Consider the following 17,916-nt stretch of genomic DNA (forward strand, 5'->3'; position numbering starts at 1 on the left):
CAAGAATTATGATCTTTACATCATGAAACTGAAGTTAAAATACTGTACGTGTGAAGAAAAGATGCCACGCTGTGAACCGTAAACATGTAACCGTCAAAGATGAGACAATTTCAGACATTTCAGCTCTAGTTTTCTGTGTGCATCGTACTTTATGGTTGCAAAATAATTGCAGTTTTGCAATGAATTAAATTTAAAAAAGAAAACTAGGACTCTTACTGAAGTGCTCTATTGAACAGCCAATAGAAACACAGAGTGAAAGTGACGACCAATCACGGCGCTGTATTTTTGATTAGAGCTCGACCAATAGCGACGCGAGGACCGTGAACGTTACAGCAGCACAGAGATCACTGCAGTGCAGCAGCCAACCAGCAACCAGCTAACAGCAGCTACTCGTTTACTCACACAGAAATATGGAGGAAGCGAAGATACAAGTCAACGGGTACGTTAACTATGTATTTTATGTGTCTGCTCCATTGTTTACCTTTTCTGTTTATGTGTGTTGTAATTTCCCGCGCGCTGTTTAGCTGTGTTTACAACGCTGTAATAAACACAACTTAGCTCAACTTAGCTAGCTAGCTAACCAATTGCTTGTCAGTTGTAGCTGTTTGGCTGTCTGACACCATAGCCAAAGAAGCTAATGTAGCTACATGGCTAATTATACTAACGTTAGCTGTCTTGTTTAATGTGTTGATTGTCTGTGGTGGTAAAATGAGCTATTCGCAGTGAAAACATGGCCAGTTCAGACGAGCTGTCACACAGGAAACGCAGGTCTTGACAGACAAGGAAGGGTGGTAGACGCTAATGCCAAATGTTGACACATTAGCTTGAATATTGCTGTTTATGTTTTGTTAACTGTTGCATGTTGACTGCAGATATAAGGTTAGAAATATAGCATGGCCTGGGAGCTTATTCTGAGCTATAACAGCTGTACAATAAGCTTATTTTGACAGTTAGTTTAGATTGTATTCAACATCATTGTCATTGCACATTGAGTTCTGGTTCTGAGACAACACAATACAGTTTAGAAGCTAACCAGGCATGCAAAAAGCAGAGTAAAGTGCATGATATTGTACAGAATAAATATAATGGAGAATAAACTCGGTGTATACAGTGTTATCGCTGTGTAGGAATAAGATATGTAAAGTATGAACATAGCAGACAGTGCAGGTATAGTATACAATATAAAGTGCAGAGTGTGGTTACAAGTAATGCTTATAGTAGATATCAGGAATAAATATCTGGAGGTATGATGAATATGTTGAATACGCTACAAATCTGATATGTTCTGTATAGACATTAGTATATGAATACTCTATAGGCGAGTAATACAGTAGTAGTATCAATGTGTGTGTATGGAGGGTGTAGGAAGGGCAAGTAAGTAAGTGTGTGTGCAGTAGTTAGTCCTCATCACATGTCTTGTTTCCTCCTTCTCTTGGTTCCTAGCTGTCAGACTGACCCCCTCTGCATGGGCCCATAAACATGTCCACAGATGACAGTATCTCTGAGGATGTGTCCAGCTCGGGGGCTCTGAGCCATTGCCATGTCAGTCCTGACGGGGATGGGGGTAAGGAGAGTGAGACCTCCTTGGTGTCCTCCGAGGGGACATCAGCCTCGGGGCTGGCCGTCTCAGAGGACAGACACACAGCCTCCCAAACAGCAGGAGGCCCTGTGGAGAGCAGGCCCACGGACATCACACCAGCACGCAACAAGATCAGGTGCAGCAACTGTAAACACGCTGCTGTTTATGGAAAACTGTCATTTCTCTGTGCAGAGATAAGATATGAAACCGTGGCCACCAGTAGACTAGAAGGCAATATAAATGTCCTCTCACATATATACTGTGCTAAATTTAATGCTACAAATATGAATCTATTTCCTGTGAAAGACCATTGTTGTAGTTTTCTGAATTTCCTTGAACTTCACAGAAAATGTATTGGAATTTAAAACTTTTGGAGCTTTAATTTGGTCATTGTTTTCATTTTGTGGCATCCAGAGTCCTGTGCATCTATGTCCTAATCTGATATTTAATCCTGGTTGGATGTATCGTGTTGCTACATACATATATCACAATCCTTTGGTTCAGTATGTGAATTCATATTATGTGCTTTTCTTGCAGGTGTCTGAGCACAGATGAAGCATTTGAACAAGGGAAGAGCCTCCCATTCATCAACCCCAGCTCCCTGGAGACCCTTAAAGCTTTGGTGCAGGAGATCCAGAGCAGCGGAGAGACCGACCCGGAGATCTGGAAGGATTGTGAGGTGAGAAAACACCACAGAGCCTGAAAGACGATAGTTACGGTAGGACGTGGACGTGAGAGTGTAAACACTCGCTGGTGACGTGGAAAGTGAAGTTGGGGTTAGCTGCTGTGGCAGTTCTTCTTGTGTGCTGCAGCCTCAAGTCTGAACTGACACTTTTGTTTTTTGTGTGGATCACACCTGACAGTAAGACACACACACACAGCACCTCGCTGCAGCTGATCTTTTCAAACACAGGAAGTGATTTGCATGGAACAGACAGCTGTGATGTGCTACGACACCAAAGTGTGCGTGTAACTGTGCTGGCTCATTAGGTGAGCTGTATGGGATGTTGTGCAGATGTTGTGTTTCCAGTTTGCCTCTGAAGATGAAAAGACAAGTCAAAGGCAGATATGGAATGTCAGTGTACGTGGACCGTGATTAAGATGCACCATGGCTCTGCCCCAGCTGCTGTGCTGTAGGTTAATTACACTTACATTTATTTCTGCATCAGGGCCGATGGTTGCATCTGTTTCAGCTGGTTGAGAAGCAATACCAAGGGCAAATACTCGCTCAGCAAGAACAATACCAGTGCCAAATACAGGTAAGACTGCATTCAGTTATGTCTTATCATGATAAAATATCTGTTTATCCGGAAAAACAATGTTGTTGTTTTTATTTTTCCAGTTGATTCAGGATGAAATTAAGGCCCTGGTTCAGCTCCAGAACCGCCAGCCACACACAGATTTCTCTCCAACTTCGGTGACCAAAACTTCCCCAAACACAAAGGACCATATGTTCCCCCTCATCTCCAGTGACTTCAGGCTCCCCAGAAACGTGGCCAGTGACAATGACGGCCTGGCAGCCCCGGCCCTTCTTCTCCCTTTTAGCTCCCCTTATCCTCCTCCGCCCCAGAGACCAGAGGCCGCCGACCAGGACGGGGAGCGGGCGACCACGGTGCTCAGCAGCGGGTACGGGACTCTGTCTGCTTGGGAAACGGGTCTGGAACCTGCTGGGTCTCCGGGGGAGGACGAGGGCGGTTTCCATGGGAGGGAGAAGCACCACTGGTCCCCTGACCTCCAGGAACATGTGATTGGGGCAGATGTGAGGACTGTGGGAGTGGATGAAACTCACCCGTTAGACCACCAGCAGAGAGCCTCTGGGTAAGGCCGACACACAGACTAGATGCTTGTGCACTTCTTGTTTAATTGGTTAATCCGTCCACGTAGTTTCTGCTTTATATCCGGCTGATGGTTCTGTTTGATGAGTTATTAAATCTGCAATAACTGTTTATTTTTGGGGAAACAAGTATGATCACCTTTTACGTTGGTTTTACAACTAGAGGAATATTATCAATGATTTGGAGTCTTTGTGTTTGTGTCACGTGATGAATGTAAGTTTAATATTCTCTCCTCTGGTTTGGTCTCCACCACCTCCTGAGTGAAATATGTGTCTCTGTAGCTGCTAAATGTCAGTAAATTCATGGATTTGGTCGATAACTGGAGGCCATATCGACCTACGGGTTTCCATTGTTGTCTTTCATGCTCATGACCACATGCTGTTTGGTCTTAAAAACGTCTGAAAACTATTTTTTTTAATTTGGCGAACTTTGGTGAGAAACGCTGTTAAGAAGAACACGTTGTCTGAAAAATGATATCTCTACTTATCTGTTTTATTATTTCAAACATCTACAGCCAGACGTGCCGACGTCCGAGTCATTTAGAATCACTTTAAACTCATCAGATGAGAGCGGCTCCTGGAGCGGATTTTGCAACCGATTCCAACCTGAAGGAGCCGCAGACTTAAACACCATTTAGTCAAGTTCAGAAGGGACTGAAGTGACGGGTGCAGAGACAATAACCTTCCTCTCTGTCGGCAGCACCAGCCAGCTCTTGACCTCCTGGGCCCAGAGGCAGAAAATCAGGTCCAAGAAGAGCAAAGCAGGACCGGCTTCATCCCAAATCCCTGAGTACGAGGAGCAGCAGCCACTCGGCATCAGAGAATCCCACAAACAAAACCCCCCGGAGAGCTCAGGCCTTCCAGACCAGGTACAGCTCACCACGTGCTGACAGATTGCAGAGATGCTTGTTTTTGATGTCGATGTCTCTGGTGGTCCTGAGTACATTCCCGCTCTGCTGAGTCTAATCCACTCGTCTCTATCTGGCTTCAGCAGCGACCGGCCGGGCCGCCGTCCAGCTCGTTCCCCCTGAGGAGGAGTGACAGCCTGATGTCCGAGGCCTCAGGTAACGATTCACTGCCTCAGACGAGAACACAGCGCGAGGCGTGAGCAAATCACAGTACAGGACATGTTGTTATGTTGCAACTACCTCCAGTGACAGTAAGATGGCGCTGTTGTGTCTCTCAGGGCTTTGTTCTGAGGAACAATAATCATTTCACACACTTTGACAGGTGTCACCTGAAATCATGATGCAGCTGAACTGTCTCTGACAGCAGGTCGCGGCCCATAGTTTATTTATTTATTATCTGAAGTGAGTCTGGTAATGTTTTATATGTTTCTTTCTCTCAACACATCCCATGAAAAGAGCACAACCAACATGTATGAGTGTCTCAGTGTTTTAAGACTTCCTTACTCTCTGCACATTGGTTCCTCCTGCAATCCTGAATCTTAAAATCTTTATTTATTTATTAAATCGATGGAATTAATCTCAAATTTGTAAGTCAACTTTTACATTTTCACTTTTCCACTTTCCAGTATTGATTTTTTTTGTAACTTTGTACCCGTCCTCTGTTTCAAAAACGAAACATGACTCAGATAAAGAGTCTCCATGTTCAGGGGTCTTTCAGTCTTGGCCACCGTACTTAATGTTTTCTCACAAGATATATTTATAAGTACATCTTTTTTTAAAGTAGATTAAATGCCACTACTTCCTCCACTCTGTCGTAGGCCTCACGTATTGGCGTCTGACTGAGAGTGAACTGTATCACCCTCTACCGGACAGCTTCGACAGCGGCGCCTACCTCCTCCTGCAAGAGGCCTCCTTGAGTCTCGTGAGTAACAACTAAAGGCACCTGTACGACGCGGTCGCCTCCCTGTACCCTGTTTGAGGAACCTCTCGTCCTGAATGTTTCATCTCCGTCTCTGGTAGACTCTGTCTGAGGAGCCTCGTCCGTCTCTCAGAGACATCTATCACAACAAGCAGAGATCTGATTGTAAATGCTCCGACTGGGACGGCTCTGTCACATCCAGTCCTTCGTCTCCACAGGTACGTCACACTTCTCATTGGTGATCAGTTCATTCCGGGGCTGAGCCTCGAACCCACTTATTCTCAGAGACTAGGTTAAGACCAGACGGCAACCTCCAGTTCTGCAGAGTGAAGCCAAAGCTTCATGTGTTTAAGCTGCATTCTCTCTAGTGTCCACCAGGGGGCGACTCCTCTGGTTGTATAGAAGTCTATGAGAAAATGACTCTACTTCTCTCTTGATTTATTCCCTCAGTAAACATTGTAAACATGAGTTTATGTCTCAATCTCTAGTTTCAAGTCTTCAGTACAGCATGATGTTCATTCAGTAACTTATGGTCCATTCCTGAATTGGGTCACCATAGTTTGTCATTTAATAGAAGTGGGTCCCCCACACGGCTCTAACCAACATTGTTGCTTTCTTAGGTGTTGACTTTGGACCCAGCAGCGAACCAGCGGCAGTCGGATCGAACCTCCGGCTTCACTTCGCCGTCTCACTTCAGCAGCCCGTCGTTCGCCGCTCAGCCCCCCCACTACCCCAGAGTGGGGACCCCCGACAGTCCCAACCCCGGAGACACGGACTGCATCTCCGACACCTCCGGCGCTTCGGCGGCCGGACCTTCCCCTTCTAACGTGCAGAGCTTGTGGGGAAACGCGTCCCCGGCTGCCCCGTTTACCCTGCATGGTAAGACCCAGCCCGGCTCCCGCACATCCAGCCAGCAACGCGGCGCCGGCGCCCCCTCAGCCAGCGAGGAGGAGGGCAGTCGCACCCACACCAGCACCCTGAAGCCTCGTCCAGCCTCTGGTGCTTCTCTTCGGCCTGCAGCCAGTCCACACATGGAGAGAGCGTCATCACCGGAGGACCCCGTCGTCCTTTCTCTGTGAGTGTAACGTGCACAGGTTGCTCTGCTTATTCACACTGCTTGATGTTAAAAATATTAGTATTATTTATTCAGCACTTTTCTTCAACACATTTACGATAAAATGACCCCAAAACCTGCCGGCGGGATTGAAAAGCATGTTTTCTTTAAACAATCGCCAAAACTACAGCGTTGATCACAGCCAGGAGCTGTGAAAACCGTCAGTACCGTCAGACTTTTATCTTTCCGACGGTCCTTGAACGAACGCCACCGTCAGTAAAAGCAGCCAAAACAAAGCTTAAAGTTGTGATATGTCAACAAAAACATTTTATTCTACATACCTCGTCCAAAATAAACCTTTTTCAGTGACCTGATTCTGTAAAACACATTCAATCTGTGCTCCTACAAACAAGTAGAACATTGGAAACATGTTGGACAAATAGAGTTTTGTAAAATAAATTATCAAATAAATCAAAGCGTTGTTTATGGTTTATGTCATGGTAACTGTTATTCTGCACTAAAGACATGTTCTAGTTCTCTACTTCTAGTCATGGTTCTGTTTCCATCGAGGAGCAGGACTTTATATTGAAGTGAAAATTAAGACCACAGAGAGAAAAATGAGCAAAAGGAAACGCTCCAACGCTGCTTGAGGTTCAGAGGGTTAAAACATTTACAACAAATAGAGAATGCCATGAAAGACAGTCTGATCAGACCCTGAGACCTGATCAGACCCTGAGACCCTGAGACCTGATCAGACCCTGAGACCTGATCAGACCCTGAGACCTGATCAGACCCTGAGACCTGATCAGACCCTGAGACCTGATCAGACCCTGAGACCCTGAGACCTGATCAGACCCTGAGACCTGATCAGACCCTGCCAGAGGATCTTAGTCATTTATCGACCGATAGAAGCGGCTTTAGAAAGTTTTTTAATCAGAAGAAATAGTTTGCACCTTCATCACTCTGTGTTGTTTAATCCCACAGAAGTCGTCAACGGTTTCATTCATCTTCTTCTTTTCTCTTTGTTCTCCTCAGACTGAGGCAGAACCTGCGAGAGAAGCACTCTCGACACGTTGCTGATCTGAAAGCATATTACGAGTCTGAGATCCAGATGCTGCGAGACAAACTGGAGCTCCGAGATCTGCCCCGTGGTTTAGAGAAGAGCAACCAGGCGCTCGCAGAGAGGTACCGCTTCACTCCTTCATGCATTCCCTGCACATAGAAACGTCTCTTCCTGCTCTACAACTCACTTGTGTACGGCATTATGGGACGGGGAGACACAAGATGGTGCGTTCATGATTTGTATTCACGGTGTTTATGTCGATATGATGAACAGGGCTTTTAGAGAAAAGAAGAAGTAAAAGGGCTCCTTACCAACCTTTCCTGGAGCTTTCCGTTGCATCTCACAGCCTTCCTCAGCTGATGGTTTATCCACTCCGTATGTTTACATATTAATCGGTGCATGAACAGATATAACGTGCGTTGCAGGAACAAAGAAGTCAAGCCATTGAACACGATGCATTCATTCCTGATTTTAACAATGTTGGATTTAAAGAGAACAAAGGGGGAACTCCCAGTGTTGATAAGTGTTGTTGTTGGCTCCACAGAATAGTTTTCCACTTCCTCTAGTGTATAGTAATATATAGTAACTGAAGAACCTACATTGAAACTGAGATATTGACGCCACATTTAGTTTCCTGACTCCGTGTTCACGTGATGTCTGTTTGTTGACAGGTGCAAACATCTGGAGGAAGCTCTGGCTGAGGCCACCGGTCACATTCAAGAACTGCAGGCAACAAACTGCTGTTTGGAGAAGAAACTGGTATCAGTCCTCGGATTCCTTTTTACATTATTTATCACAAGTGTTTTCTTTTATTGCAGCAAACGGCATCTGTTACGTTTACGTCTATGTAGAGATAAATGTATTCTGTTATTGTTTTCAATGTACTGCTCTTCAGCAAGGAAGTCCAGAAATATACAATGACTATATCTGAAGAAAACTAGTTTTTTCTTGTAAATTTGTGATTTTACAACTTTAATCTCAGAGACGTTTAGACACGTTTAAAATATCTTCCTCTACATCAAAGGTGTTTCTCTCCACTCACCTTCAACATATCAAGCGTATGCATTCGATCGGTATCCGTTCCCTAATTCTGAGGTGACTTCCCCTCGTCAGGCAGAGTGGCCGGAGCGCTACGTCGTAGCGGGAGCTGCTGTGAAGTCCTTGCAGCAGCGACTGGAAGACAGCAAGCGCTCGGGCAAAGAGAAGGACGGCCTGGCAGCACGATGGAAGGCCCGCGTTCGTCAGCTGGAGGAGGCGCTGCAGAACAGCTGCAGGGAGGCAGACGAGAGGGAGGCGAGGAGGGAGAGAGAGTACAAGACGCTGCAGGATGTGAGTCTGACATTAACGTTCCCCCACTCTGCAGGCACCGTGAAATATGTCTTTCTCTGTCGAGAGGATTTATTTTATAAGAGTTTCTTCCATGAAAGGATGCACCAATCAGATCAGATGGATGGATAGCTGCTCACACCGAGGATCTGGCCAGGCGTGACGTAACGTCACCGTTTATTTTCTGGGAAACATTTTCTGCACTTTTCGTTGGGACGTCGGTTTTAAACACTGGACGACATTTACTGATTTATAAAGCCCGATATAGAAGAATGCCTCATGCGTCTTATGAACAACAACGAGAGCACACACGCATTCTGGATGATTTTGGTTTCTCACCGACAGTCGATGGAGTTTAGAGAACCAGCGCGGGAGCAAAGTAATCTTCTGCTGTGGACGTATCTCAGACTCCTGAAATCAAACTCATCCACTGTAGTAAAACATCCCAAAAATCCCTTTTCAGATGCGTAACATCGATCCCAATGCCAGGTGCAGCGATGAATGTCATGCAGACGTTACGGTTGGGAGGCAGGAGCACTGGTGTCAGACCGGTGTCATCAACACCGACCGTCTTTATAACGGACGTCTGTTGTTTTGTGTCCTCAGCGGCTCGGACAATATGGCTCTCTGGTGAAGGAGCACGAGGGAATGAAGGTAAAGGATCTCTAACTGGAACTTATATATATATATTCATCATCATCATCATCATCATCATCAACATGTCTTCGTTGTGTATCCACAGAACAACCTGGTGTCAACAGAGAACAAGCTCGTCGATGCCGCCGATCAGATGTCAGAGCTGAAGAGGTGAGAGGATCGCTTGTGGATCATCCCGTCACTAAATTCTGACGTGTCATAAAACAAATGATCAACTTCAACAATTAGGACAGACATTTGATTTGATGCTCATCTTTACAACTAAGAGAGTAAAACAAAGTGACCGCGGTGATGTTTTTAAATAACATTGGACGCAGATTCACTCTTAACACAACAAGAAACTCTGCGTTTATGTCTCACAACTGAGATGTGACTTCACAGCTTTTTGTAGTGAAAGAGCTGCAGTGGAGGCTGGGCGACAGCGGGGAGATGGAGAGGATTAATCGATACAGGCCTAATGATGCTCTCTGTGCTGTCGACAGGAGTAGATAATAGCGTTCATCGGCTGGCGCTACGCAGAAACTTTCCTCTGCGGTTTCAGCTCCGCCTGCAAATCGGCAGCGATTGCAGCTCCGTGAACTCGGCGTCGATGAAGTGCGTCGAGTCGTTTCAGCGGAGTCACGGACAGATAACAGACTGCAGCTCGCAGAACGTCAATACGTGTGTCATAGGAGGGAGCGGCACGAGAAAACAAGAGGTTCAGGGACCTGTGAGTGGCCTCTTAATAAAGAGGGAATAGGAGGCAAGGAAAGAAGTTACTACAACGTACAAGCCAACTAGAAAAAGAGTGATTCCTTGAACGCACGGAGGATGTAAGTAAATCCTAAGAACGGATGAAAAAAGAGAATTTCTTACATTTAGCCGACTCTAAAAAAGAAAAGAGCAGAACGGAACACAGTCGACCTCGGAGCATCAAAATGGGAAAATACAGAAAGATCTGCAGGAACATTTCCAGCTTCAGGGTGTGATGGAGTCTCTGCAGGAGGTCATGACAGCAGAGTTCATAATAGAGTCGAGGAGGTGAAGAGATGAGGGTCAGCTGTGGGTTGTATTACTTCTGTTTGGAGAGAAAGTGCTTCACCCAGCGTCGTCTTTTCTGAGCGGTCTGTATTTGGATGTCAATTTTGGTGGACAAAATAATAGAAACACTGTCTCTCCGTCTATCTATGGATCTTAAACGATGTTGAATTAGTCATAAAGAAGTCAACAGAGAGTCTATCTGTATCTTTAAGCCTTGTGACCATGTATTGTCTCCATCTGCCCCCCCCCCCCACAGAGTAATCTCCAAACTGGAGTCTCAGGTGAAGCAGCTGGAGCACGAGAACCAGGCCAGGGCTCGTTATCCTTCCCACAGTAACACACAACCGTCTGGGGCTGGGTGAGCACCTCCATGTTCTGATGATCTGTCTCTCTTACGTATCTACTGTCGGTGCTGTAGGCCGGATATATATATATATATATATATATATATATGAGATCGTTGGCAGACAGGTCAGCTGCAGGACATCAGGCTACAAGTTTGATTACTTTGTCTTTCGTTCTCCTGCCGACAGCTGAGAGGAAAAAGAGCATTTCGGATATTGGACATGGACGTCTAAGTTTACATTTCCTCTTCCCACGTCCGCAGTCTCTTCCACCATCCTGACCTGCTGATGTCACCCAGTAAATGCACAGCGGAGCCAGACGTCACCCGCAGGAAGTCCCCCTCCGAGCAGCTGAACGGCGGCGGCAGGAGATCCCCGTTCCCTCAAACGAACCAATCGAGTGTCCGCAGGAAGTCCCAGTGTCCAATCACTGATCAATCGTCAGGACCTGGAAGCTCTGTGGGCTCCTCTTCAGCCGGTGGCAGCTGGAGGTACGTTGGGGATATAATCAGAATCAGCGTTATTTGGAGTGTTTTATAGTTTATAAACAACACAAATAGTGCCAAGAAATAAGAATGTTTTAACTGACCTGTCCTGCAGGTGTGCGTCTCCCCTGGAGTGTGAACAAGCTCCGCCTCAGCAGCGCCACCAGGAGCCGAGCCAGCGGGAGGCCGCTCGCCGGGAGAGCTCCTGCTCCCTGACGCCCATGATGAGGGCCCTGATCCAGCTGGAGGAGACCCGAGCCACGGAGAGCCGGGCCCCCTGTAAGACCACCACCCACAGTGTGACTCGCACTACCAATACATCCACACTGATCGATTTCAAAACACCAACGTTTAGCGTCCGCACTACTCCATTAGAACACAAGCGGAGACTACAGGGGTTGTGTTTTACTCCGGACGGGCAGAAACCCAGACCTGCGTCTCAGAAGGTTAGGAAAGAGGACCGGTAGTTTCAGAACACTTCTCTACTCGTAAGCTGTTCACTTTTATTTGCAACGGTTTTGAGATGCAACTTTTTTTGAGGCAAGTGAAACAGAAGATGAAGAGGAAGAGGACGTGGCCGGCTGTTCCCTGCAGAAGGGAACAATGGCTGCAATCACTTTTAAAGTATGCGACTGTGATGTGAAGCGACTGGCATCCAATCAGGACACTGCTCTAGAGGCTCGCAGCGCTTCATCACAGCAAAGACACGTTGCATAGTTTAAAGGAGGAAACAGTTCCCTTTAAAACAGAGACGGTTTTATTGCATTTGGTTAATTATAATAATGCTCATCACACTTTACCAAGTACTCCGATTGAATCTTCTTTTAGTTTTTGTTATTTTTACAGTTTACTTATTTATTATATCTTCACTGTTTTATAACTTATTCATTGTTCTCCTTTTGTTTTGTTTTGCTGACGCCTCTTGTTGTTAATCTTATCTTTTCTTGTAATAAACAGTTATTTAATGTCCTGTTGATTGATTAATGGACTGACTAATTAGGCCGATCAGACATCCTGATTACTGATGTGTGACTTTTGTACTCGGTCCTCTCGCTGAAGGTTTTTTGAATTGGACCTCATCACGTCGGTGTGGTTTCTCTCCACAGGGTTCGGCAATCAGAGGACCACCGTCGGGTTTGTGGAGCGGAGACACAAAGAGGTGATTCAGGAGCGAGGAGGGCTTCAGGCGGACTGGGAGGCGGTGAAACCTGGAGGAGTCACGGCCAGAGCTGAGCTCAGAGGAGGAGGGAGAGGAGGAGGAGGAGGAAGAGGAGCAGCAGCGAAAAGAGCTGCAGATCTGCTGAGAGCTCAGAGGAGTCTGTCTCCAGAGGGCCACAGGTCCTCGTCACTGCCTCCTCCACAACATCGAAACAAACCCCCAACTACGCCCAGTACGTCCTCCCAGTTAGACGTCTTCCTGAGACATTTCAGAAGTGGGTTTAGAGTTGTTTAACTCTTTAATTAATGTTGTGCTATTCTCTCTCTCCTCCAGCAAAGAGAGGAACTTTACTCATGCCCATGTCTGCTAAGTCCAGTCCTAAACGCTGCCCCACTGAGAACTACTCCACTGCCTTTGGTCACCTGATGCCCAGACAGGAACACATGCACAATAGGTGAGCAACACACAGAAGTAACAGACATGAAGAAGAAGAAACCACCGTAACATCTGAACTGTTTACTTTTGTCTATCGCCGATTTCTTTCATGGTTTTTCTGTGTTTTGAAAACGCTCTTCGGTAGTAAAAAGTGTCTCAGAGAGCCAGAACAGCAGCTTCCTCAACAAGACTTCTGTCTACCGGAACATTACACTGCATGAAGTAACAACAACATCCCACTGTGTGCCGTCTGCAGGACTGATGAACAAGTTGACCAGAGACGCCATTCATTCCACAGCAGCAGTCCCAGGAAGAGACTCCAGTTCACGTCAGACAGAGAGGACGGTAATATATTCCAGAGAATATCCAACAGATGTTTGAAGTAACAGAGGCCACAATGTGCAGCATTGAGGCTCTGATCTCCTCCTCTGGTTCAACCAGTTGATGCAACAGACCTGTGGAAGTAATACTTAACAACCCAGATGTTAGTTCTGCACTTCCTTATGCTTCATCTGTTTTTATATATCGGAGTATAGGACGACAGTTGTAAAGGTTTATCCTGAGACAGAGGAAACTGTCTTCAATTGAATGTCTGGTAGAAGTTCATGTTTCATCGGGTGCACACATGAAGGGACAGAGACACGGCGATGTGTCTTAAACGTTCAGAAGCAAACACTACAGCAGTTAACGATATTGAAGCAAATTAAAAAGATGCATCATGATTTTTTGAACAGTTGTGTCGCTGTGTTTTCCTCAGTGGTGAGGGAATGTTTTGTGTCCCTGAAGGTTTATAATTCACGAGAAGAACGTAGAACAGAACCTTCAAAGCGTTAACCACGGACCTTATATCTGACCGGAAACACATTAAAAACAAATCAAACATTGACTTTGAGACGAGGGAACTGGAAAATTCAAAACTGCTGAGTCATTTCTGGGTTTTAGGACTCATTCCTGCAAACCCCAAATGTACACAGTGCCAGGAGTATGAACCGGTGAAGGTGCACATCCAAACTGAACCTCGTATCTGTATTATTGAGGCTGTGATCGAGTGCTTTATATTTACAGATGTTGCCCCCCTGATGTATGTAAGTGTCTTCTCTTACATCAGACTATCTCGTCTCCTCTCTCTCTTCAGAGCTCCAGCACACCGAGTCGTCCCGCGGCGTGAACCCACCGGAGGGGAACCCCCAGCTGGGCCGGGACGAGGATCGGGGAGTCTGTGCCGGATCCGACCCGCAGGACTCCCGTGAGGACCCGGGACTCCACTCGCTGGCTGAGGCCGAGAAGCTGTTCGACGAGCTGACGCAGGAGAAGCTGCAGGTGAGTGTTTTTATTTTATTTATATATACACATTCTGAATAATCTCTCACCCGACCTCTTACGTAACACAGACTTCATTGTTTTTATACCACCGCTAAATGACTTCTATTGTTAGGAAGTTCACACCGAGTCCAGTCAAAGCGTTTCAGCCGGTCACGTGCCGGCTTGTTGCATCAATAGAATTATTTTACTTCATGAATCATTAACCTGTGTGTGTGTGTGCGTGTGTGCGTGCGTGTGTGTGTGTGCGTGCGTGTGCGCGTGTGTGTGTGTGTCTCAGATTGAGGCCGCTCTGAGCCGGATGCCTGGATCGGGAGGGAGAGTGACTCTTCAGACCAGGTTAGACGAGGTAAGACTCCACATATTGATTGTCTTGAAATCGTTTGCTTGTGTTGTAATTGGAGCTGAATGGTTCGTAGATTAATTATTGAACTCATTGTTTTTCCAGCTTCTCAAATGTGAGGGTTTGCACAGTTGGTCCATCACTTAAAATATCTCAAAAACGTTTGGATGAATTGACATGAAATATTGTGCAGACATTCATGTTCCCCAGAGGATGCATCCCGATCCTCTGACTTTTCATCTTCAGCGTGCTGACGTTAGCATTCAGCTTTTGTTAGAAAACAAACCACAGTTGCACACAGCAGCACCCGTTGTGCTCTTAGCTGCCACTTAAAGTTCCCGCTCCTCGTTCCTCCTCAGGTAGCCCTCGAGAACCGTCTGGAGAGACTGAATCGTGAGCTGGGATCCATCCGCATGACTCTGAAGAGGTTCCACGTCCTCCGCTCCTCTGCCAACACATAGCGACGTCTCTTTCTACATCACAGCGTAGCCGACGCTACGACATCCGTGTCTTGGTTTTAGACGCTGATAACACCAATTGTCTCCGTGTGCCATGAGTACCATATGTACAGTAACTCCTCCACGCCATCTTTTTTATACGTATTACTCTGGGATATTTTTGATATGTCTGAAAGATATTGCAATTTTTTGGAGTATATTTTTTAGTAATGCACAGATTTGTAAAAGTCGTTTACTTTTTTAGTCACAGAAATTATTAATACGATATGTTTTACTGGCCATATTCAGGTGTAGATTTTTTTAACTCTGCTTTGTGAATGATTCAAAAAGACATTTCATCCACTTGGGAAATATCACTGCCATCGTTGTTCATGTGTTTATGGACATTTATTACATCAAATATTTATTTTATGTTTCTGTACATATTTTTTACATGTTTCTTTCTTTTTATTATGTATTTCTTTTCTATTTGTTATGGGCCAAACATATCAAACTTGAAAGAAATGTTTTGTTTACTTGAATCGATCGCCTTTTTCTTTTGTTTACTTTTCATTCCTACCTGTCACTTTCTGTTCTTTGTGTTTCATATACAGGATTACTGGATTAGAACTACTTGTAATATCCAAACCAGCACACCTTTTCAGTCCACACACACACGTTCTCCTCTAGCGATGCTTGTGCATGGAATGTCTTGCACTGCTTCCTTTTGCCATGCATTTTATTTTCTACCTGACATGAACTTCACTGGAACTAAAATGTTATTGTTGCACAATAAATGAAGCTTTTTTAAATATATATAATTAGAAGTATTCTTCTTCTTCTTGTTATTATGACTGACTAGTTTATTATTCCTACAGTGAAACACAGTGCTGTGATTCATTGCACTCAAAGTCAAGTACACGAGTTTCACCGAAGCAGTGCGAAATGACTCAAAGACTCAGCGGCAAGCCAAAAATGTTGGTATTGTCGCAGCTAAATTAATCTACTCCTTTGACAAATGAAGACTAAACTAAAGCATATAGACTGGAGCGATAACAGTAATAAATGTAGTTTCTGGTGAGATATGAGTTCAGTTAGTAAGTTAGTTCAGTTAACGTTAGAGCTGCTGAACATGAACACGCAGACGGACAGAAACGGTTCGATGGTTAACGTGATAAGCTAACGTCAGCTGCTAGCTAGCTTATAGCTAACGTCTGTAGCCAGCTAGCGTATAGCTAACTGATCTAGCTAGCTAGTTTACAGCTGATGCCTGTAGCTAGCTAGTTTACAGCTAACTGCCATAGCTAGCTAGCTTACAGCTAACGTCTGTAGCCAGCTAGTTTACAGCTAACAGCTCTAGCTAGCTACAGTTGTTATATAAATTGAGTAAAAAGATGCATGAAAATGTAGTAGAGTAGATTTATAAAGAAGCAAACTGAAAATAATTTAGTTTTGTTACTTTTAAATATATGTTTGTACTTTTAAGTCTAATTTTAAATGCAGAACTTGTACTTGTGACAGACTATTTCTACATTATGGTAAGTAAGTAAAAGATGTGAGTATTTCTTCCACCACTGATTTAAAGTAATTTTTCAGCAGGGATTTCTTAACAGACAGACAGACAGTTATATAGTTCCTTTTATAATCCCGCAAGGGGACATTTTTTAAATAAAATAACAGAGTAAAAAATATGAAATGCACAATATATACAATGAAATATAATAATATTAAATTAACTAACTTAATAGTGCAAAGATTTAAACAAACAGTAACATTGTTATCGTTTTGTGATTCACGTTTTTTAACGCCTGCAGTTCGCCTGTGCACCGCTGGGCGGCGCTTCTCTCCTTCGTTGTCCTGGACATAGGGATGTGTCCTGTCTTCTGATGTAACTAACCGGTAACCGGGATATATACAGACACACAACGGACAGGACGGCCGTGTTGTGTGGATGATGATGGAGGAGGAGCGATGAGATCCGTCCACAAGCAGCGGGACTGTAGAATATAAACATCCATCACCGACGCCACCATCGGGCTCGTCTTCACTACGATCCGGTGTGAGCTGCAGAATATAATGCACCTGACAGCGTTCAGCCTTCATGAGGAGATCCAGCTGAAGAACCGGGACTGCAGATCACAAACTCAGAGCTGCAGGTGAGTCGTTGTTGTGTACCTTTATTACACGGTGTCACCACTAATTAACTCATATTTCTCATTAATTTACACGATGCAAATGTTAGTTTATTCCCACCGTTATTATTTGTGGCAGTGGTTGAATGAGCTGCAGTGGTCTCGTGGCATCCGTCATTGTTTTTTGCACAGCTGATCAACATTATCTATATATCTGATTCTGGTTGTTAGAAGAGAATAATAATATTGTGTTTGTGTGCTGTGCAGAGTCTCACATATCACCCTCTGGTAGGGAAATCATAGAATCCTATTTACATTTTCTCCTATTTTAAAAAACAATCATGTACTGTGATGTCTCTGCATGAAACACACCCAATATACTGCACAAAGCCCAGTGTGCATGTGCATTACATGTCTGTAATTCAGTAATGCATGGCTGGATTACCTGTGCACCATCAAGTAACAACAGAATGTGCAATAATTCACAACTAGAGTTTGACACTGGATTCCTACAGCACCTGATTTCGTGCTTTTAATTTTTATACATTTCTAAGTAATCAAACCACCAACTGGACCAAACACTGGGCATGCCTTTCATTTGCAATAATGAGCAAGGCAGCAGCTAACGATTAATCTGTTGATTTGTTTGTTTTTGATCAATTGTTTCGAAAAGAATGAAAAAGTGCCCGTCAGCATCACAAAAGCCCAAATCTGCAGACTGTTTGTTTTGTCTGATCAACGTTACAAAATGTGAATATGTTTAATTTACGAATATAAAGGACCAAACAAAAGCAGCAAATATTCACATTTGAGAAGCTGGAAGCAAGAATAAACAAAGAATAATGGCATTGCGGTTTTAAGAAATGGTTTCAGATTAATTATCTGGCGATTGACGAATCAA

At 44.7% G+C, this 17,916-nt stretch overlaps 1 protein-coding gene across 1 annotated transcript; it reads left to right on the plus strand.

Annotated features, from left to right (window-relative positions):
* Positions 1-358: 358 nt before the first annotated feature.
* On the plus strand, positions 359-15,680 carry mphosph9 (M-phase phosphoprotein 9). The gene is made up of 24 exons (XM_079289664.1): positions 359-439; positions 1,444-1,715; positions 2,117-2,258; positions 2,749-2,838; positions 2,922-3,397; positions 4,114-4,282; positions 4,405-4,477; positions 5,140-5,243; positions 5,342-5,458; positions 5,861-6,315; positions 7,330-7,479; positions 8,029-8,116; positions 8,471-8,686; positions 9,290-9,337; positions 9,426-9,490; positions 10,617-10,718; positions 10,968-11,195; positions 11,305-11,468; positions 12,296-12,580; positions 12,682-12,802; positions 13,040-13,128; positions 13,919-14,103; positions 14,384-14,452; positions 14,806-15,680. The coding sequence occupies exons 2-24, from the start codon at positions 1,480-1,482 to the stop codon at positions 14,905-14,907; spliced, it is 3,774 nt and encodes a 1,257-aa protein (XP_079145790.1). The 5' UTR covers positions 359-439; positions 1,444-1,479; the 3' UTR covers positions 14,908-15,680.
* The last annotated feature ends 2,236 nt before the right edge of the window (positions 15,681-17,916 follow it).

The sequence above is a fragment of the Melanostigma gelatinosum genome, assembly GCF_949748355.1.
Source record: "Melanostigma gelatinosum genome assembly, chromosome: 18".
NCBI lineage: Eukaryota > Metazoa > Chordata > Actinopteri > Perciformes > Zoarcidae > Melanostigma > Melanostigma gelatinosum.

Bases quoted from the DNA above. Each gene is read 5' to 3' on its own strand.
- mphosph9 (XM_079289664.1), top strand. From the start codon at position 1,480: ATGTCCACAGATGACAGTATCTCTGAGGATGTGTCCAGCTCGGGGGCT. The intron at 4,283-4,404 runs GTACAGCTCACC...ATCTGGCTTCAG, and splicing joins GCTCAGGCCTTCCAGACCAG to CAGCGACCGGCCGGGCCGCC. The intron at 6,316-7,329 runs GTGAGTGTAACG...TGTTCTCCTCAG, and splicing joins GACCCCGTCGTCCTTTCTCT to ACTGAGGCAGAACCTGCGAG.